Here is a 19,200-nt window from a genome sequence, read left to right as displayed (position 1 = left end):
CCTGGAGCTAAATTTCATTTTTTTTAATGTTTATATAAAATGTCTTTCTAAGAAACAAAACATGTCCATCAGAATAAAAAGGCAGTTGGAAAGTAGGATTCCTAGAATGTATATTGAATAATAGCTTTTCTGGTTAGTAAGGTTGTTAGATAATATTTATTGTCCTATAGATTTGTTTGATTATATCTTCCCATCGTAGATGAAATCTTCTTGGGATAGGTGTTAGCTAGAAACATGAATATTGTTTTGCTTCAGACTTGAGTTATGATAAAATACATTTTCTGAAATTGTTTTAAGCCCAACAGATGTACAGTCTGCATTCAGACATCATAATAAACCAGTTTATTTAAACCGTATCAATATGTCTTATTGTGTGATTCCTCTATAGAGTTACTCCTAAGTCTGCTGAAAATAGTTAGAGTGGAATAACACTGTTAGGATTGCATTTATTAATCTGGTTAGTCTACCTGGCAAAATTTAATAAATCTGGGTGTGTATGCTCCAGCTTTCCTGCTGCTTGTTTCTCTGTACCTACCAGCAGCATGAACATCTTCCCTTTGCCTTACCTTCCTGGCAATTGTGACCAGGCCAGATAAGGGATCCAAGGATAGTTCTGAATAAGATTTAGTTATTTTGTTGTCTCAGCAAATCATAATCAAAACAATCTGGGATTAACAAACCACCTGCAAACTTCAGTTCAGTATTCCCATTTCATGCTTACCAGCAAACCCAGTTTTTTGTACTGTTTACATTCAACATCATAACAAGCTGGGTTGATCATAACTAATTGCAGCATCAGAGTGGTACAGAGTTTAGTTCTGGGAGCTTGTTCACGTAATGTACTAAGGCTGGATGTGTATTTACTGTTTTTGTTATTAAATAATTCCGAGTTGACAATTGAGAGTAGAAGGGATGTCAAATTACAGTGTTACTGATGTGACTTGTTTTACGGTAAATTCAAAGAGCTCTACAAATTCGGTAGATTTATTGGATTGTTTTTTTCCTCTTCATTATGTATTCTGTCATTACAAAACCTTAGGTTTCCAGGACAGTAATTTGAAGATTCATATCTATTAAGCTTAATTGTCTTACTGAATTGTTTCTTTAGAATGGGAAACTGCAAGAATCACAGAGACTGTAAAAGAGCCTGTGCAAACCACCCCAAGTACAACAGCTGAAACAACCACAGTTACCACAACACAAACAGAAACATACACACAGTCTGTTGCCATGTTACAGGTTTGTACTGCATTTGTTTGTGCCCTTGTTGTCCTTGTGTACTCAGGAAGGAAGCCAGAAATTGAAGGAGTTAACTTCTGAGTTTCTCTGTCTGTAGTTAGACTTAAAATATTCTGATACAAGGATGTTGAGTGGTCCCACCACTCAATGACCTGGGGATTCCCATTGATGATTTGTCAATGTTAACAGAGCAAGAAGTCTTCAGTGTTATTAAGAAAAGACTTATCAACATTACATTTACATTTATCAACAGGGAATTCCAACAGATATTGGAGGCAGCCAACAAATCCTGTTCCCCTGTGTTTCTGGAAATTCCCTTTGATAGATTAACAACTGCCAGATACTTTATCTATTGATTGAGGCTCAGTGGTGTCTTGCCAGGTGTACTATTCTACCTTCCTCCCTCCAACAAGGACGCTGTCTCAGGATCCCATGTAAAGATAGGAAATGCCCATGTCACCTGGACTGTGTGAAATCTGTATCCCACATGTTGTTATACTGTCCCTTCTAGGGAAAAGTATGTAAACCCCTCCCCCCTTGTGTAAAAGGGAAGGGACAACTGATAAACGGAAGGTTATATTTCTTCTAAACAGTCATTGCTAAGAGGTTCTGGAAGCTGTGGCCAAATTTTTAAACGTAAGGTAAATGTAATTTTAAATTAAATGTAATTTTAAGTTGTTCTAACCTGGGTTAACTGGAAGGTTGAATGGTCCCACCTGCCAGATCATTCTTGCTACTAGAGAGTAGGGCTTTTGCAACCTTCTGAACTGGATTGCTACTTTTTCTTTCTCTGACTATTGCCATTTGTGGGAGAAAAAGAACCCATATCATATTGGCAGGAAGGGGTTACTTTAGAATAAGCAGTTAGAAAGGGCTGTGAAACAAGTTGTTGCAGTGGGGGCTTCAAAATGAACAACAATAACAGAAAATGGCTAAAAGCCAAGAAGGGCTTCATTCACAAGTCTGTCAAACAAGCCAAGCTGATTAGCCCACAAACTAAGTGGTGTTGCCAACTGACCTGGAGAACATTGTTCTGTTCCTTTAACAGGTGTAACGTGCTGAAATGGGCAGCTGAAGTTTATCTTGACATCGCATCACCTGATAAATAACATTCCTTTAAAAGGAAAGGACTTTCTTTTTTTCCAGGCAGCTGGCAACTCTCAAAGAGGACTTCAAGCTGCAAATGTTTGGCCAGACTGGCAAGATGTCTCTAATGGAGGCGGCTGAGCTGGTTAGCCTTGCCAGAGAGCAGGATTCACATATTGTGCCCTGTAGCTGGAAGAAAAGTCCTGCAGGAGCCAAGAGATGGCAGAAGATAAGCTTCCCTAATAAGAAAAAGTGAAATTCACTTTGCTATCCATTGTTTATTTTGAGTTCTCCCACTCTTGAGCTGAACAAGAGCATTCGAATTGTCATGTAAGCACACTGTAAGCAAGGCAGGCTCAAGGGTAAAAGTTTTACAAAGGAGAATGTAAAGCGTTCTCCAAAAGCATCTTCCTGTTTTCCCATAGAAGCCTAGATCAGACTGCAAAGGTGGGGGAATTAGTTCCATTGTTGGCACTCACAGTTTCCAACACATCCCCAGAAGTACTAAAAAGGATGAACATACTAAATAAGAGCATCCCAGTAACAGTTTTTTAAAGGTGTTCTTATTTCACTAGTGTGAGTTTTCTTGGTGTGCAATAAAAACTCTTGAATTAGATGCAGCAGAAAGCATTTGTCCCTTGAAGGAAATATAAGTACCAGGATAATAACCAACAGGCAAAGCAAATTACCAGTAGGCTAGATGCTGCTAGGGAAATCAAGGCATCTCCACAAAGTAGAAAGATTCTCATGCATGCCAGAAGTGTCATCCTACTCTTCTTTTAAGACAAGTCCAGTAGGTCAAGGTTTTCCTGTCTTGGAAGTGTTTGTTTATTTGGCAGCACAGAGGTTAGAACTAGAGCTGCCACAAGTAGTTTGTAACAACATTACAGGTCCAGGTAGGGAAATTGGGAAGGGGTAACTAATGTGAGATTCTTGCTTTGTTACACTGTGAAGTTAAATTTAAGGGGTTGACTGTTTTTACAGATTTCCATCCCTCCTCTTGCAGACCACTCAACCCACTCTCATACTGTTACTTACAATCTTTTGTCCTCCAGAAGTGACGTGTTTGGGAAGACCTTTGTGAGGGGAAAGCAAAAAAATCTCATTCCGTAATGAAAATTTCCACTAGATTCAGTCCTAAGTTTAGAAGCAGGTTAACCCAATTGTGAGCATGTTTATTAAGAAATTCTATATTGAATGGCTCATATTCCCAAGCAGTTGTACCTTGGAATGCAGCCTTATTTTTAACAAATCCTATCCAGGGAGTTTCTTCTGAATTATGTAAATCTATAATATATTTTGCCTTATTTTCACCCAAACAGATTCCTGTGGCTCCAGCTGTGCCCACTGTTAGTTTAGTTCCTCCAGCATTTCCTGTTACAATGCCTGTCCCACCTCCTGGTTATAGTACAATTCCTCCTCCTCCCTTCTTGAGAGCAAGTTTCAATCCTTCACAACCACCTCCTGGTAAGCAACCATTTTAAGAGATAAAGCAAGCTGATAAAGCTGAAATATGATCAGTTGCAAATTACGATCCAGGTTTTCAGACTAAGGGTATGCAAAAAGAAAAAAATGGTACAATTAGAAATTGGGTTTAATTTCTGAAATTTCTTGGTAAACCCTAATATTCCTGAATCCCCATATTGGAAATGTCCAGATTACCAAAAAAGTTCCAGTCTATTAGACCAGAATCCAAATTTTACTGCCCCTCCCCATCTTCCCCCACTTACCTTGTCTCCAGGGCTGCATTGTCCGAGCCCTGTATGGAACTCAGAAGCAGCAGTAATGGTGAGGACAGAGCTGTCTCTGAGCCTGCGCAGATCTGCTCACTGAGCCCACCTTGTAGCTCTGTGCCACTCGCCACCTCTGAGCCTTCAGGATCTATATAGGGTTCAGTGGCAGCTCTGCAACAGTCACCACTGAGTCTCCCAAGCCCGGCTTGCAGCTCTGTGCCACTGAACCATACTTGGAGCCTAGAGGTGGGGGAGTTCTGCCCTGGTGTGGCCAGCTAGCAGCTAAGCTGTATTTAGGACTTGGTAAAATTTTACTTGTTATCCCCCCTCTTTGGTGTTATGACTATATTTGGCACTGCATTTATATTTTTAAAAGTGTCAGATTTATCTAATTGTTCTTAATGCATGTTTTGCAAGTACTTGCTTGTTGATTCATTAAAACTGTAAAAACATATTTCATAACAGATACACAGAGTAGTGTCTTAATTGAATTTCCAGATTATTTTTGCTATTTTTATCTCATTGTAGTTATTAATCTGTGTTTCTTCTAGGGTATATGCCACCTCCTGTTCCACCTCCAGTTGTTCCACCAGTAGTCCCAACATGTAAGTTTGTTTGTTTTCATTCACATTTTCAGTCACTAGTTTTATGGTACAAAAAATTGGGAAAGGGGGGAATCAGGTCTACATTCAAGATTTCTTTCTGTGTAAATACTGTATTCAAGTTTCTTTCTGTGTAAATACTGTATTCGAACATATGCAAAAAAACTTTGTTCGGATCTTTAAAAAAAAGTAGCTAAAACAAATTTAAAATATGAGCACCATTGCTTAACAAAGACACCAGCTTAAAACAACCATAGTAACCCTAAAGCAACAACTGAGTAACAGTAAAAATAAAACAGCTAACTAGGTCACGGTTTTTTAAAATTTTTGTTTCTTTGTTTTTACAAAAGGCTTCAATAGTGGACACAGTGGACTTTTCCTGGTAACTCACGAATATCAAGGACAGTGTCAGCTGAAAATTAATCAGAAAAGAGTTCCATAAGCAGGGTGCAGTCACAGAAACCTCTGTGTTTGGTAGCTACCAGTTAAACAACCATCTTGGGTATCAAAGAAGGGCTTCCACTAAAAATCTGAATTGACTGGCAGATTCATCAGAGCAAGCGTTTATGGCTTTATAGTTGGAAGACAGTTAGTTTCCTGTGTGATTCAGTGATGGAATCAAGTGGCTATTAAAATGTGTGGATAAAGATTTTGTTTTATAAGTTCAAAGTTTAAGGTTACAGCCCTGCATCTAGTTACATGGATTGGTAAGACTTGTATCATAGAGATGAATCAAGAAGTGCAAGTTCACTCTAGTTATGTTTAAATGCTATTAGTAAGCAGCAGATCCCTACTTGATAATTGGGAAACTCAGGCATTACCAGTTTTTTCATAGATAATGCTTAATCTGGCGATTGTCGCAACTTACTGGCACATGTGTTTATGTTGTTGTATGTACACAGAATAAGTGCTGTGACAATTCAAACCGTGACCAATCTTAGCATTTCTATAATAAAACATAAGCTTCTACCACCATTCATGATGATCTACTTTTCACACTTTTCACACTTTTCAAGAAATAGCTTATAAATAAATTCCTTGTTTGTAGGAAAACCCATAAGTTACGAAGGGGAGAAAAGAGCACAGGAGCTTTTTCCCAATCAGCAGCTCTTCAACCAAACCTAAAAGCTATTTCAGCTCAGTGGGAGTTTAAAATATACCATATATACTCGTGTATAAGTTGACCCGCATATAAGTCAAGGCACCTAATTTTACCACAAAAAACTGGGAAAACTTATTGACTCGTGTATAAGTCGAGGGTGGGAATTGCAGCAGCTACTGGTAAATTTCAAAAATAAAAATAGATACCAATAAAATTACATTAATTGAGGCATCAGTAGGTTAAATGTTTTTGAATATTTATTTCAAAGAAAAACAGTAAACTAGCTCTGTAAGTGGAAAAGAGGGTCCAACAAAACAATATGGTCTCAACAATAACTTTAAAAGTACAAAAACCTTAGCTCAACCAGCAACCAAGCTAAAACACAAGAGTTAAAATCCTTCAAAACTGGATTTTTGATCAGGGGAGGAATGTTTATGTTAGCAGTACCAATATTTCAGAGTATCTTTAGGAGACCCTCCTGATGATACCACCCAGGTTTGGTGAAATTTGGTTCAGGGAATCCAAAGTTATGGACCCTCAAAAGGGTAGCCTCATCTACTATTAGCTCCCATTGGAAACAATGGGGGATGGGGGCACCCCCTTTGGGGGTCCATAATTTTGAACCCCCTAAACCAAACATCACCAAATGTGGCTGGTATCAGCAAGAGATTATCCTGATGATACCACCCAGGTTTGGTGAAGTTTGGTTCAAGGGATCCAAAGTTATGGACCCCCAAAATGTAGCCCCATCTACTATTAGCTTCCATTGGAAACAATGGGGGAATGGGCACACACTTTGGGGATCCATAACTTTGGACCCCCTGAACCAAACTTGGGTGGTATCATCAGGAGAGTCTCTTGAAAAATCCCTGATATTTTGGTGCCACTAGGCTAAAAACTGCACCCCCTGGAGGCCGACAAAGTAAAAACCCTAAAATATTTTTAAAAATACACCTGACTCGCGTATAAGTCGAGGGAGGCTTTTCAGCACAGCAAATGTGCTGAGAAATTCGACTTATATGCGAGCATATACGGTAATTTGGGAAATGCCCCTGGTCTTTAAAAAAATGCAATTTCTGTATTATGTATGTTTGTCTTTGGATTATGTTCTCTGTTTGGTGTGTGTGTACAATATGTGTTAAGGAGTCATTTCCAACTTATGATGACTCTATAAATTCATTACTTCCAAAATGTCCTATTAACAGCCTTTCTCAGATCTTGAAATTGGAGGCCATGTTTTAAACTTTTTAAAACTTTTTCTAGCATTACTGCCTTTTCCAGTGACTGTTAATGTTCTCATAATGTGACCCAAAGTATGATAGCCTCCATTTAGTCAGGCTTGATTTAATTAGAACCCACTTATCTTTTGGGTGGTCTACAATGTGCATAAAACTCCTCCAACACAACACTTCAAATGAATCAACTTCCTTCCTGTCAGCTTTCTTCATTGCCCAACTTTCACACCCATACATCACAATTAGAAATTCAGTAGTATAAATTACCTTGATCTTGGTTGCCAATGAAACATCCTTAGGCTCTGGATTTTTTCTAGCCCCTTCAAGGCTGCCTTTCCCAGTTTCAATCTCCCTCTTTCGGCTGAAGTCTTTCATTTGGTTGATGATGGAGCCAGAGCAGAAAATCTTGGAACATTTCAGCTGCTTACATTTTCAGATGCTTCATTGCCAGCCTTAAAACTGTGTAATTCTCCATAGTTATTATTTTAGTCTTCTTGATGTTCGCTGTAATACTTCTTTGGCATTTTTTTTCATTAACCTTCCTCAGTAGTCATTTCAGATCTTCATTGTTTTCTGCCAGTTTTTAGTATTTTGGTGGGTTTAGTATAACAAATAAATGGAACACATTCTAGTTCAGGAGAAAATTGCCAGCTATCTGATTCCAAGGACTACGCTAGATTATTACAAAAGCAAAGTTTGCTTGGAAATTCTTCATGCACATTTTTATGAATGTGTGTCTAGTCAATGACATTATTTGCCTTTCATTTGCTACTATGTTACATTTTACAACATAGACTTAAGGAGTTCTTAATGAGCACTGTGGTTTTTTTCCTCAGCTCTTGTACAGCCTTCACTACCAATTGCTCAAGAAACAATGAAAGAGGTTCCTTTTAGCAGCCTTGTTCTGCCAGTTGGCACGATTTCTAGCAGCATTACCACCTCAACATTATCTGCTGGAAGTGTTTTTTCTCCTCTTTCAAGTAACAAGGAATTGGATGAAAAAAGTTCACACCTTGCAGACCTTCAGATTTCATCCAGTGAAAAGAGAGCTGGTAAGCAGCACCACAATAAAATGGTACAAGCAATGATCTTATGCCAATCTTGCTTTGTTATTCTGAAACTATAATTATTAAAATGAAGCATCACAATTGGACAACACATGTGTTGTAACTGCTGGTTGACTGTAGTACTTTTAAATGCAGATGGGAGTTTAAGTATTTGAATTCCATCAAATTTTTAAAAGATTGCAGAACACTATGAATGCTATGAATTTTGCAACTACCTAGTGGTCAGAAGCCATCAAGGAATCAGCTGATATTCCAGATCAAGTAACAGATACATTATTATATAGAACTACTGTTGGGAGGTTTTTTTGTCTGAGACAAAGAAGTGTTCCTCTTCTTTTATGCAAGAGGAACAAAGAGTCTGGTAGTGGTTTAGCATGTCTGGAACTCCTATCTTGTATAGAACATAGTTCCTACTGTTTCTTCCATATCATTCAATTTTCATTATAGCATCACAAGCCTTTTGCAGTCCACATTTTTGAGGAGGAGGAAAATTACATTCTTAAATCTTGACTCTCTCAGATTTTTGATTTCTGGTTTGACTCTGTAAGAAGATAAAAACATCTAGCAGTTAAGTTATAACTAGTTCTGAACCACAGTCATGTTGTAACTTGATCTGGAGTTTTATATGCTTTCTCTCTAAACAGATATTATTTTTTGTTTTACTTATTTTTACCCCGCCCATCCCCAAGGGAGTCAGGGCGGCATTCCAAATTGATACGAGAAACCAAACCATAGATGTTGACTTCTATCTATATATATAAAAAGCTAACAGTGTTTTTGTTAGTGGTAGTATAACTCAGTAACTGCTGGGCCAATTCCTCTGTAAATTCTCAGCCACTATAGTCAGCCAGGTGAGAGTGTTTTTAGATGTTCACATACCTGAAATTTCACACCTGGCCCAGGTAAAATGCCTTTTTCCTGGTGCTCCATGGTGAAGGACATGCAGCTGCCTGTGTGTAACTGTCACCCTTAGAATGTTCGCGCAGCTTAGAATGTTTACTCAGATGGCCAAATATGAGTAGTGAAAACAGTACATAGGCAGTAACACCAGTGGAAGTGAAACACATACACATACATACACAAGAGGGAGAGGGAAGGAAGGGAGAGGGAGGGGTGGCATGCAAGGGAAGAGAGGGAGGAAGAGGAAAGGGACGGAGGGGGAGGCATGGCAAGGGAAGAGAGAGTAGAAGTGCCAGAGGAGGGGAGAGAGTGAGGGGTGGCATGCAAGGCAGGGGAGGCAGGGGACCCAGCATCTTGATATGACCCACCCACCCTCTAGCTGGAGTGGAAAGGGAAGGAGGGAGGGGAGGTGGCATGTAAGGGAAGAGAGAGTGAGGTAGGAGGGAAAGAGTGAGGGGCTTACAATGCAGGGGACGGGAGTGGAGGGGGCCAAGGCACCCTAGATTCCCCTGAATACTGCGGGTTACAGTTAAAGAAAAGAAAACCAGGCACGCATTACTCAGGAGTAAGCTTGGTACAGCAACCGTGACATACTTTGAATGGCTGCGTCACGCCCCTCAGAGGGTTTCCTCAGAAGCGACACCCATTGTCACCAACCAAACTTACTCCCAGGTAAAGGATCATGACTAGCCAGCCTAGATGTGTGGGAGGGGTGCCTTTCCATCCCCCCCCCCCCCAAGAATGTGGGCACAGTATCAGGCTGCGTGTTTGCATGAGCACATACTGCTGGCCTCTGCAATTGATTTGCTGCTACTGTTCCTTTCCCATTTCATCGCAATAAGCCACAGCAACGCGTGGCCGGGCCCCACTAGTTTAATATAACTGCGGTTGATTGGAGTGGAAGGTTTTCAGCTCTGATCAACAACATTGTTTCATATACGCTGATTTTGGTTTTCATTGAGATATAACTATTAGTGCATAGAGAAAAGTCAAGTAAGGATCTATTTGAATGCTTTAGACGGTTAATCTTAAATGATGCTAGTCCAGATACAGTGGATTCTTGGTAAGCCTGTAGTGCTGGTATGCTTATCTATTCATTTATTTTATTTTATTTATTAATCTATAACAAAATCTGTAACAAAACCATGGTTATTTAATGTTAAATATAGATCTGCTAACATAAATTTTTTTGTATTTGCATTTCAGCTCTAGATGATGTTTCAAGCGGTTCTGGACTTATTGGGGGACTCCAACCACCCAGTGTCTCAACCAGTTCTGGGCTTGTGGCTGGAGTGCAGCCACCCAGTGTCTCAAGTAGCTCAGGGCTTGTGCAGCCTAGTGTCTCCAGCAGCTCTGGACTTCTGACAAGAGTTCAGCCCCCTAGTGCTTCAAGCAGCTCTGGGCTTCTTACGGGTATTCAGCCACCTAGTGTCTCAAGCAGCTCCGGGCTTCTTACAGGACTCCAGCCTATGAATGTCTCAAGCAGCTCTAGCCTTCTCATGGGACTCCAGCCACCCATAATGTCAAGTAATTCTGGACTTTTGACAGGAATCCAACCACCCATAGTGTCAAGTAGTTCTGGGCTTCTGACAGCTCTCCAGCCACCCATAGTGTCAAGTAACACTGGGATTCTGGGATTGCCACCACCAATGGTTTCAAGTAGTTCCGGACTGTTAGGTGTACCACCACCAAATATTTCAAGTGGTTCTGGACTTCTGGGTCTACAGCCACCCACTGGGATTCAAAGCATGCCCCATTTAAGTATCACAAGTCAAAGGTTGCCTGGAATGCCTCTGGTAGATATCCGGGCAGGACTAATGCCACAGCCGCATGGGCCAAGATTTCCACTAATACAACCTGGAATGCCACCACAACGTAGCATTCCTCCTCCAGCAATCCTTGACCCATCACTTCCTCCTCCGCCTAGAGCTTTCCTTCCAGGGGATCTTTTTAATCAAACAGAGAGGCCTTTTGGAACTTCTGGTAGGCAAAGTGTTGATAGCATTTCTAATCCAGATAAAAGGTTGCCACTTGGAGATGACAGCATTCAGCAAGAAGGAGACAGAGATTATCGCTTTCCACCTGTAGAAAACAGAGAGAACTTTACTCGACCATCTTCAGTGGATATTAGGGATTCCATGGGACGGCCCCCACTAGATCCGAGAGAGAGTCTAGGAAGGCCTCCAGTAGATGGACGAGATCGTCTTGCCAGGCCCCATATAGATTTGAGAGAGAACTTTGGAAGGCCAGGTGTGGATCCCCTTGGCCGGAGAGAGCATTTTGCTTACAATTCAGATAAGCACTGGGGACAAAGAGGAGATTATGATGAAAGAGAGCATCATTCTTTTCCTGCATATGGCGGTCTTAAAGGCTTCCAGGAAGATCGAGAGAGATATCGACAAATGAACTACAGATTTGAAACGCGAAGTGGGCCTAGCTGGAACAGGGGTCTGGAACAGGATGCTCACAGAGACTTTGATGACCGCCGTAGACCCTGGGAAAGGCAAAGGGACAGGGATGACAGAGATTTTAATTTTGGCAGAGAAATCAATGGAAACAGATTTGGGAGAGAAAGATTACAGAATAACTGGCTACCCCCTCCACACCCGAGAGCGTTTGAGTATTTTGAAAGGGGCAGTTCTCAACCAAAAGCTGATAATGTGCCCCAAGTTAATGGTGAAAATGCAGAGACAGAAAGCCAACCACCTGATGTGCAAGCACAGGATGAATCGGAACTTTATGAAAATCTGGCAACTTCAAGTGACATAAAAAAAGAGAAGAGTGACACAGAAGCTGAATTAGAAAGTGAACCAGTGGTAGAAAGCACAGAAACTGAGGGGACATAATCATCACTCAGTAGGTAAAAAGATACCTTTTGTAAAGTTGTCATCTCTCTCTGTAATAGATGAATGGCTGACTGGACCTTAGTAGTTCACTTTTGTCTGCCAGAATTAAGTTAATCTAATGTTCATGTTCATCTTTCACTTACATAGTTGTACAACTGACTTGTATAGGATGTTGTTCTTAATTTGAACATGGTAGGTAAACTTTTCTTTTTTTAATTTTTCTGATGAAACACAAAGTTGCCCCACTTTTACTTCATGAGGATAAATAACAGCTTGTCAAACAAAGACTTCCTATGGAAGAAATGAAAATTTTAGATGTTGCTATTAAGTTGGCCATGGAAATTGTTATACTTGAAAACAGGTGCTGGTGTATCTTGTTCAGGTTTTTAGGCTGCTGGAGAATTTTAAAGCATAGGCAGAGCTGTGATATTGTATGTGCCTGCAGTTTGGCAAAAAAAGTAGCATAACTAATACAGAGATGGGGTGTTACTGAAATTTCTGCATTCTAGTCTCTGTTTCTTAATAGTAAGTGTTCGTGATTGTTCCTCATATTGCAGTGGGTTAAAAAATTGAAAATTAACATACGTTTTAATGTTTTTTTAGATCCCAATAAAGCGTTATTTGTTTGGTAAGATTCTAGGTATTGTATTTTTTATATACCATCTATATAATTCTGGATGAACTGTGCTTTACTAATTGTTGCGAAAGGTTTATAGTACTCTTGTAAGACCAGTGCAGCAATGAAATGTGCTACAAAAAGCATATGCCTTTCTACTAAAAAAAATCATGGAATCACATTAGTTTGTGTATAACATTATGTATGTAAATATTTGTGTAAAACTGTATGTAGATACCGCTGTTTCTGTGTGTGATAGTGTATGTGCACACACTCACAGAATAATGTAGACAGTTAAATAAAACTGCAATGGAATTAGGTTATAAAATGAAAATTTGTCTTTCACATTCTTTAGGTAGCAAGAAAACGATACAAGCTGATGGGTCAGGTTAAATTAACATTTGATTTTCTAAATTCATATTATTTTGGAAAGTGGAGTCTGGTACAGTTAAATGGGGGGTTAAAATATGGATATGTACTGAAGCAAATATTTGAATTGTCCTTTTTGGTACTTCTGGGGTTCCAGACAGAAGTCTTAGAATTAAAATACTTTGTGCATATATATTTGCATTGAATATCTGACATCAGCCATTGTTGCCCGAATATATTGAGTCTCTTTAAAAAAAAATCACAAAGATAGCAAGCCCTCTCTAGATAGTCTGAAGTTCAGCTCGGTTAATGAGATGAAAAAGCTACCTCTATGGATAATTAACCCTATCCTACTCATTTGTTTCTTCGTTATTTGGCTTAAACTAACCTGGAAAGATCCCAGTATCTAGTTCCCCATAAAGATTTGATACTGGCACCTAGGAACTCATATTCATTGAGGTCCACTTTTTTATAGTGGTCCCTTAAAGTGTAGCTAGTACTGTGTGCTAGAAATGGAATGTATTTTTCGGGAACTAGACTTTGATAAATAGTGGACAGGTTGGCTTCATGTACTCATATGTTCCCTTTTAAAAGTTTCTAAAAAATTCAGTGTGTATTAGGCATCTTCTCTTTAATGCCAACTGGGTAAGATAATCTGTTACTAGCAAGCTGTTCGATGATATATAAGATCTTTTGCATAGAAAATGTTTTATAATTCAAAGAAAGGGAATTTTTTATCTTTTATCATTTAAAAATTTTAATCTGTCAGTCTTTATAGCATTCAGTAGGATGATGAAAGCCTCGAGGAAAGTAGAGATTCACTGTAAAACGTAGTCAATAATACATTATCTTTTTGTTGAAGTAAAATTTAATAATGGTTTTACTGAAAGATGCCCCCGCCCCACACTTTTAAAATTAATTCCTGCATTTGAAAACTTGATTTCTGAACACTATGTCTGCCTGTTGATCATCATTAAATAAGAAGGGCCCTATGGGCAGTCAGGATGTTTCTGGTTAGTTCTATTTAGAAATTTAAAGATAACCTTCAAATTGCAGCATAGCATACACTGCTGCTTATGTGACAGTGATACCGCATGCATAACTCTTTTTTGTGTGCTAGGCAGAAATAAGAGTTGAATTTTACTTGGAAGTTGCAGAAATACCCACTTTTTATGAGAGTGTTAGATCTTCTAGATAGCAGCGGTATTATATGGTTCCAAAATATATTTGTGTTGGGTTCATTCTTACTATAAAGTTTGGCCTGAGTGGTTAGCTGAATTCTGCTGTTTCACAGATCTTGAAAATGAAGTGCGACTGTTGCCCATTTATTCATTGCCGGCATTACTGCTTTGAAAAGAGAATTTGGTAACTGTGTTTAATGTTCAGTAATACTGCTTCAGACCTAGTGCATTAGATCCTACAACTCCTTTCCAGTAGCTTAAAGAGTCATCCTCCACAGCAGCAAGCTTTCTGCCAAACCAAATGGGAATATGTGGGTTCCACCTATTGATATGTTTTTAGATGTTCAGTGGCTCATGAGCAAAGCAGATAAGTGGTTTAGGTTCATGCCCTTTATCAGCCATAAATAATGGGATTTTCCACTACAAGCTTTATTACAGGTTAATTTTAAATTAATCTGGAGTGTAAAGTCCAGTTTTGCTATTTGAGATTGGCATATGTTTTGTTTCTTGTGAAACTAGATACATTAATCAACTAAATTTAATAGCAGACAAAAATAGGTATTTGATTATTTGGTGAGATTTTGGAAATACCTCTATGCAGGTCTTTCTCTTTTCTGGCCTTTTTTTCCAGAAGGAAAAATGCTAGGGTACTCAGAGTAAGCTTTTTAAGATGAAATCACTAAGGCCCTTTCTGCAAAGGCCAATAAATGTGGGTGAACGGCGGAACAAAACCCGTGTTGGGTGGGAACATCGCATGGTTCCCACCCCTAACATGGTTCTAACCTGCGCTATTGGGTTTTTTGAGAATTGTGTTTTCAGCAATTCTTTTATTTTAACACGTCACAACCACGGCCGTTCACTCAGACAGGGACCCAAAACGGCACGCTCCTCCATGCAAAGGCACATGCCCCATTCGCATGGCTGGCTGTACACGGGGCAGCCAACCATGCAAACGGCCCGGGGCAAGGACAGGTTCATGTAACCCACCTCTCACCTGGGTTTATTGGCCCGTTCAGAAAGGGCCTACATCTTTTTCTTCTAATAAGAAATACAACTGAAGCAGTAACAGCGTCCACCTCAAATCAGTGACCTTCAATCCCCCACCCCCGCAGATAGCATATGAGTGATTCCAAAATGTTATAACTGGTGCTACATTAAAATTTCCAAAATGATACAAAAGAAAATATAATACACATGTATTAGACTGATATGTAGGTCAGCTAAATCTATTACATTTTAATTGTATCTTACTTCAGAAAAAGTAATTCATCTTATTATTATTATTTATTAAATTTAATAAACCACCCACCCCCTAATCTTGACTGTTAATGTGCACTAGAAATAATATTGCATGGAATATTTTGCAGTTGTTTGGAAAAAGAAATTGACAGTCCTCAAAAAGTATATTATTAAATTAGAGTGGTTCTACTTTTATTAACTGTTTGAATGTTTATAAATACTGACTGCAGTTATTGTACTTTACTGCAGTTCAAAATGAAACTTTTCAGTTTTCTTAATTTATATAAAATCACAAATACTTATAGTGGGCACCTTATCACAACGGCATATTTTCAAAGTTTAAAACTTCTGTTTTGAAATCTGTCAAAAGCATATCACATTCACCCATCCATTAATTCTTAAATATGTGCCTTTATCTTCATTTCCTCGAATGAAATGAAACAGTTGTTGCAGCCAGATTCTATACATGCTTACTCAGAATTCAATTATCTGGGACTTGCTCCCAAGTAAAGTACATAGGATTACAGTTTTAACTACATATAATGAAAGTTGAGCCTATAAGAAATGATTATTTGCTTCTTAATTGTTTAGCATTGTTTGTGGAGTACAGCTGGTATGTTCTTGCAACTCTCTAAAATTGATTCCCTGCAAGTGAATTTGTCCAGAGGTAGTATTATCAAGGAGGTGCTTTGATGTGACTGTATACTGTTTCTCAAAGGAGAAATAACTAGGGTTGTTAACATCACGAGTCCAGAAATATTGAAAGCTGTGCTGCTTGCTTCATCACCTGTATCTCATTTCGTCCTTATTTCTTTTCTTCCTTTAGTATATCCACTTGTTTTCAGTGCAGTGCAGGATTTGTAGATATGAGATGATACTGTTTATCTGAAAAATGTATAAAAGAGCCCTTAGTTTTATTATTTACCTGTGATCAATTGAACATATGTCACTTCACATAAATTTAATCCTTTTCATTTTGTGTTTACTTACCGTACAAACAACTCTGTTTGTATACCAACAGACTCCAGTCCATGACTGTAATATTTTACAATTCTGTGAAATATTCCTAGTCAAAGAGCTGTTTTGCCATTTTTATTTAGACATAAATTCTCATGCTAGCACCTAAGAAATTTGTGTCAGTTGTTTCCAGAAAGCTGTAGGAATTATCTCAGAATGTTATTTTAACCTATAGGAAAAAACATATGAACTAATACTACTTTGTATCTACCTGTTGTATCTCTGTTGTAAAAATTCAGTACTTCTTTCTACCAAGAAGTGAAGGATTGGATTCTTCCTGTGGCATGGATGGATGCATGGAAATCTCAAAGTTTCAAAGCTAAAAATCAAAGCAAAATAAACACTCTGGTGTGATCTGTTGCATTTACCTTTCCTATCCGCCTGTCATATTGCTGATTTCAGAGGAATGGTTGGAGCAGCAAGGAGCCTGTTGAACATGGGAACACAATCAGGCATGGGGAGAAATATTCTACACACGATGTTTTTGATCTAGGACTAACGTGACCATTTCCTTGTTGGAACATGGAAGGAGAATTGCCCACTACAGTTTTTTGTTTAAAAGAATCTAAGATTGCTAATGTTAGGTTTTGCTACTTCCTCACAAAGTCAACCAATGACAAGATGGGGCACGCAGTGAAGGAGTCCTACTGTTATTTGACACTTTACTGATCTGTAGAATGGATTGAAGGAATTTTTGCTATCTCAGGTAGAATAGTAAATATGCCCAGACAGGATAACTCGTCTACACCTATTCAAAGAGTTAATACCTCTGTATCATTACCCAAGCCCTTCATAATTTGAAGGGGAGGAGAATCTGAGAAGTTTGGTAATTTAGGCTTCACATTATAAGAAGTATGAAGGTTTGAAATAAAGCCAACATATCTTCATTAACTCTGCAATTAAAATTTGCTGAGTCACTAGTAGTGATTGGAACATTTATCTACATACATACATACATACATACTGGTAGTTGAAATTTATAGTGTCACAGAATTGGAAAAAAACAAAAGGGCCATCAAGTCCGACCCCCCCGAGAGAACACATATGGGCTTTGCTGAATATGGGTTTTGCATATACCAGTCTAATAAAGTAGCTAGCCTATTGGATTAGAATATGTGAAACTCAAGTTCTAATACTTGTTCAACATTCATCTAGTAGCCTTCAGTATAAGTCACATAGGCTAACCCATCTCACAGAACTGTTATAGGGCTAAAATGCTGCTATTGATGATGGAAGAAGAATGGTCTACAATTTTAACAAAACTTCTTGAGCATATTCAATCTCTGCAGTAATAATATACATGCCAAGATGTGGAAAGGGGTGTTTTTGGGGCTTGTTCCCATTAGACTGTATCCAGAAAAATGGTAATTGGTACATGAATTCTTGAGTTCATTGTAATGCTTACTAGCTGTTCATTTTTTATTATAATTTACATTTTTAAAGCATCATTTTGGTGTAATTAACATTGGAGTCTTTTAGTTTCCATACTACTGAAATAGATTGGCCTTTAGCTAATAGAGAAGACTATATCATATTTAGTCTTGGTGATAACTGGCAACCTTTTAAAAATTCATAATTTTGGCTATCTTAAATTTTAATTATTGCTATATATATTGCTGTCATTCATGCCATTTAGATAGTTCTCTAAAAACTGAAATTCTGGCTATCAGTTGTGCAGTTATGGTCACCAACAAAAACATCAGTACTTACTCCAGTAGTTGCTGATGTTCTTGGGAAGAAGAGTTTGAAGAATGTGATCTTTTACTTTCCATTCAAAAAGAGATCCTGTAAAATATTGACCCCAGGCTGGAATGTTGTATCTCTAGAGAAAAGACTGCAAAACTTACTTCCCCACAAAAGCTCTCAGTCAGACATGAACTTTAAAACTTAGGCCGTTTCCGCATGGCTGTGGAGGTGCCTCCACGCCGGCAGAATTCTCGCCGGTGTGGAGGCAGAGGCCTGTCCTTGTGGAAACATCATTTGTGCACTGAACAGGGCGGCAGATGGCAGGCTCCACTGGGCACTTCTCTTCCCCACTACCCGTCCCACTCACATTGTCCCCGTCTGACCTGACCTGCTGGCCGTCCTTGTGCCACTGCCCCCCTCCGACCTCAGGCCCAGCCTCCCAGGGGTGGGCTTGACAGCCGGGAACAGTGGAGGTGGGAGGCGGGAAAGCTGGCGTGTTCCCGAGTTGCTGTTAGCGCACATCTGCTGAAAGGCTCTGCGCTGTTTGAAACCAACCCTTTAAAGGGTTGTTTTCTGCAGTGACAAGCGCCCTATGGAGAGAGGGAGGTCAAGCATACCAATGCGAATGGCTCCCTAGGGCGTTTGTCCTGGGCATCGATAATAGGCGATGCAGGAAGCGGCCTTAGTTAAGGAAGGAAGTACTCCTGATCATGAATGCCTGGCTGTTCCAGAACTACTGGTGAAGCGTTCTTTGGTTCCACCAGTTGGTCTTACTTGGTTCTATAAACTCACCCATAGCAACTTTAAAATCTGATAAGTTACAACATTAAAGCGAGGTCACAACTCCAGCAGAAAGAGGGGGGCACATCAGCCCAAGTGCATGATTTCATTGAGTTGCCTTCAGTAAAGGTAGTTTCATACTTTTTATACAAACCTTGACTTCTTGAAAGCTGGAATAAACAAAGAGCTTTCTACTGCCAAACGCCTGCATTCTCTTAAAACTTTAGTGTATTATTACTGAATAAAATAATTATATGATCATGGTGTGTTTTGTGCTTCTTTGGCAATCATTGCCGCTGCAATGACTTTCTCGGTGCCGCATCTCAGAGGCGATACGAATTGCTGTAAAAGTGCAGTGTCTATTAAACATTACATCATGAATGTGCTTCATAGATTGCCAACTTTAACTTTGTGCAACACAGTGCACTTTCTATATGATAGATGCAAAACAACAGAAACAGTTTAAAATCATTACCCAATGATGAAATCTCCAATAGACAAT

At 39.1% G+C, this 19,200-nt stretch overlaps 1 protein-coding gene across 3 annotated transcripts in view; it reads left to right on the top strand.

Annotated features, from left to right (window-relative positions):
- Positions 1–19,200, top strand: part of SCAF8 (SR-related CTD associated factor 8) — a 95,311-nt gene that overhangs the window by 39,426 nt on the left and 36,685 nt on the right. For 2 of the 3 annotated variants that reach the window (XM_048488367.1, XM_048488350.1), the window contains exons 16-20: positions 1,109–1,239; positions 3,648–3,792; positions 4,610–4,663; positions 7,834–8,049; positions 10,171–12,760. In XM_048488367.1, coding sequence (XP_048344324.1) covers positions 1,109–1,239; positions 3,648–3,792; positions 4,610–4,663; positions 7,834–8,049; positions 10,171–11,810 — 2,186 coding nt within the window. In that variant the 3' untranslated portion in view covers positions 11,811–12,760. Of the gene's footprint in view, positions 1–1,108; positions 1,240–3,647; positions 3,793–4,609; positions 4,664–7,833; positions 8,050–10,170; positions 12,761–19,200 lie in introns of those variants that run through there. The other variant, XM_048488359.1, reaches the window with a different exon arrangement.

The sequence above is a fragment of the Sphaerodactylus townsendi genome, linkage group LG01 (genome assembly GCF_021028975.2).
Source record: "Sphaerodactylus townsendi isolate TG3544 linkage group LG01, MPM_Stown_v2.3, whole genome shotgun sequence".
NCBI classification, from domain to species: domain Eukaryota; kingdom Metazoa; phylum Chordata; class Lepidosauria; order Squamata; family Sphaerodactylidae; genus Sphaerodactylus; species Sphaerodactylus townsendi.
Note: the sequence above shows the minus strand (reverse complement) of the source record. Positions and strands in the feature narration are given on the sequence as shown.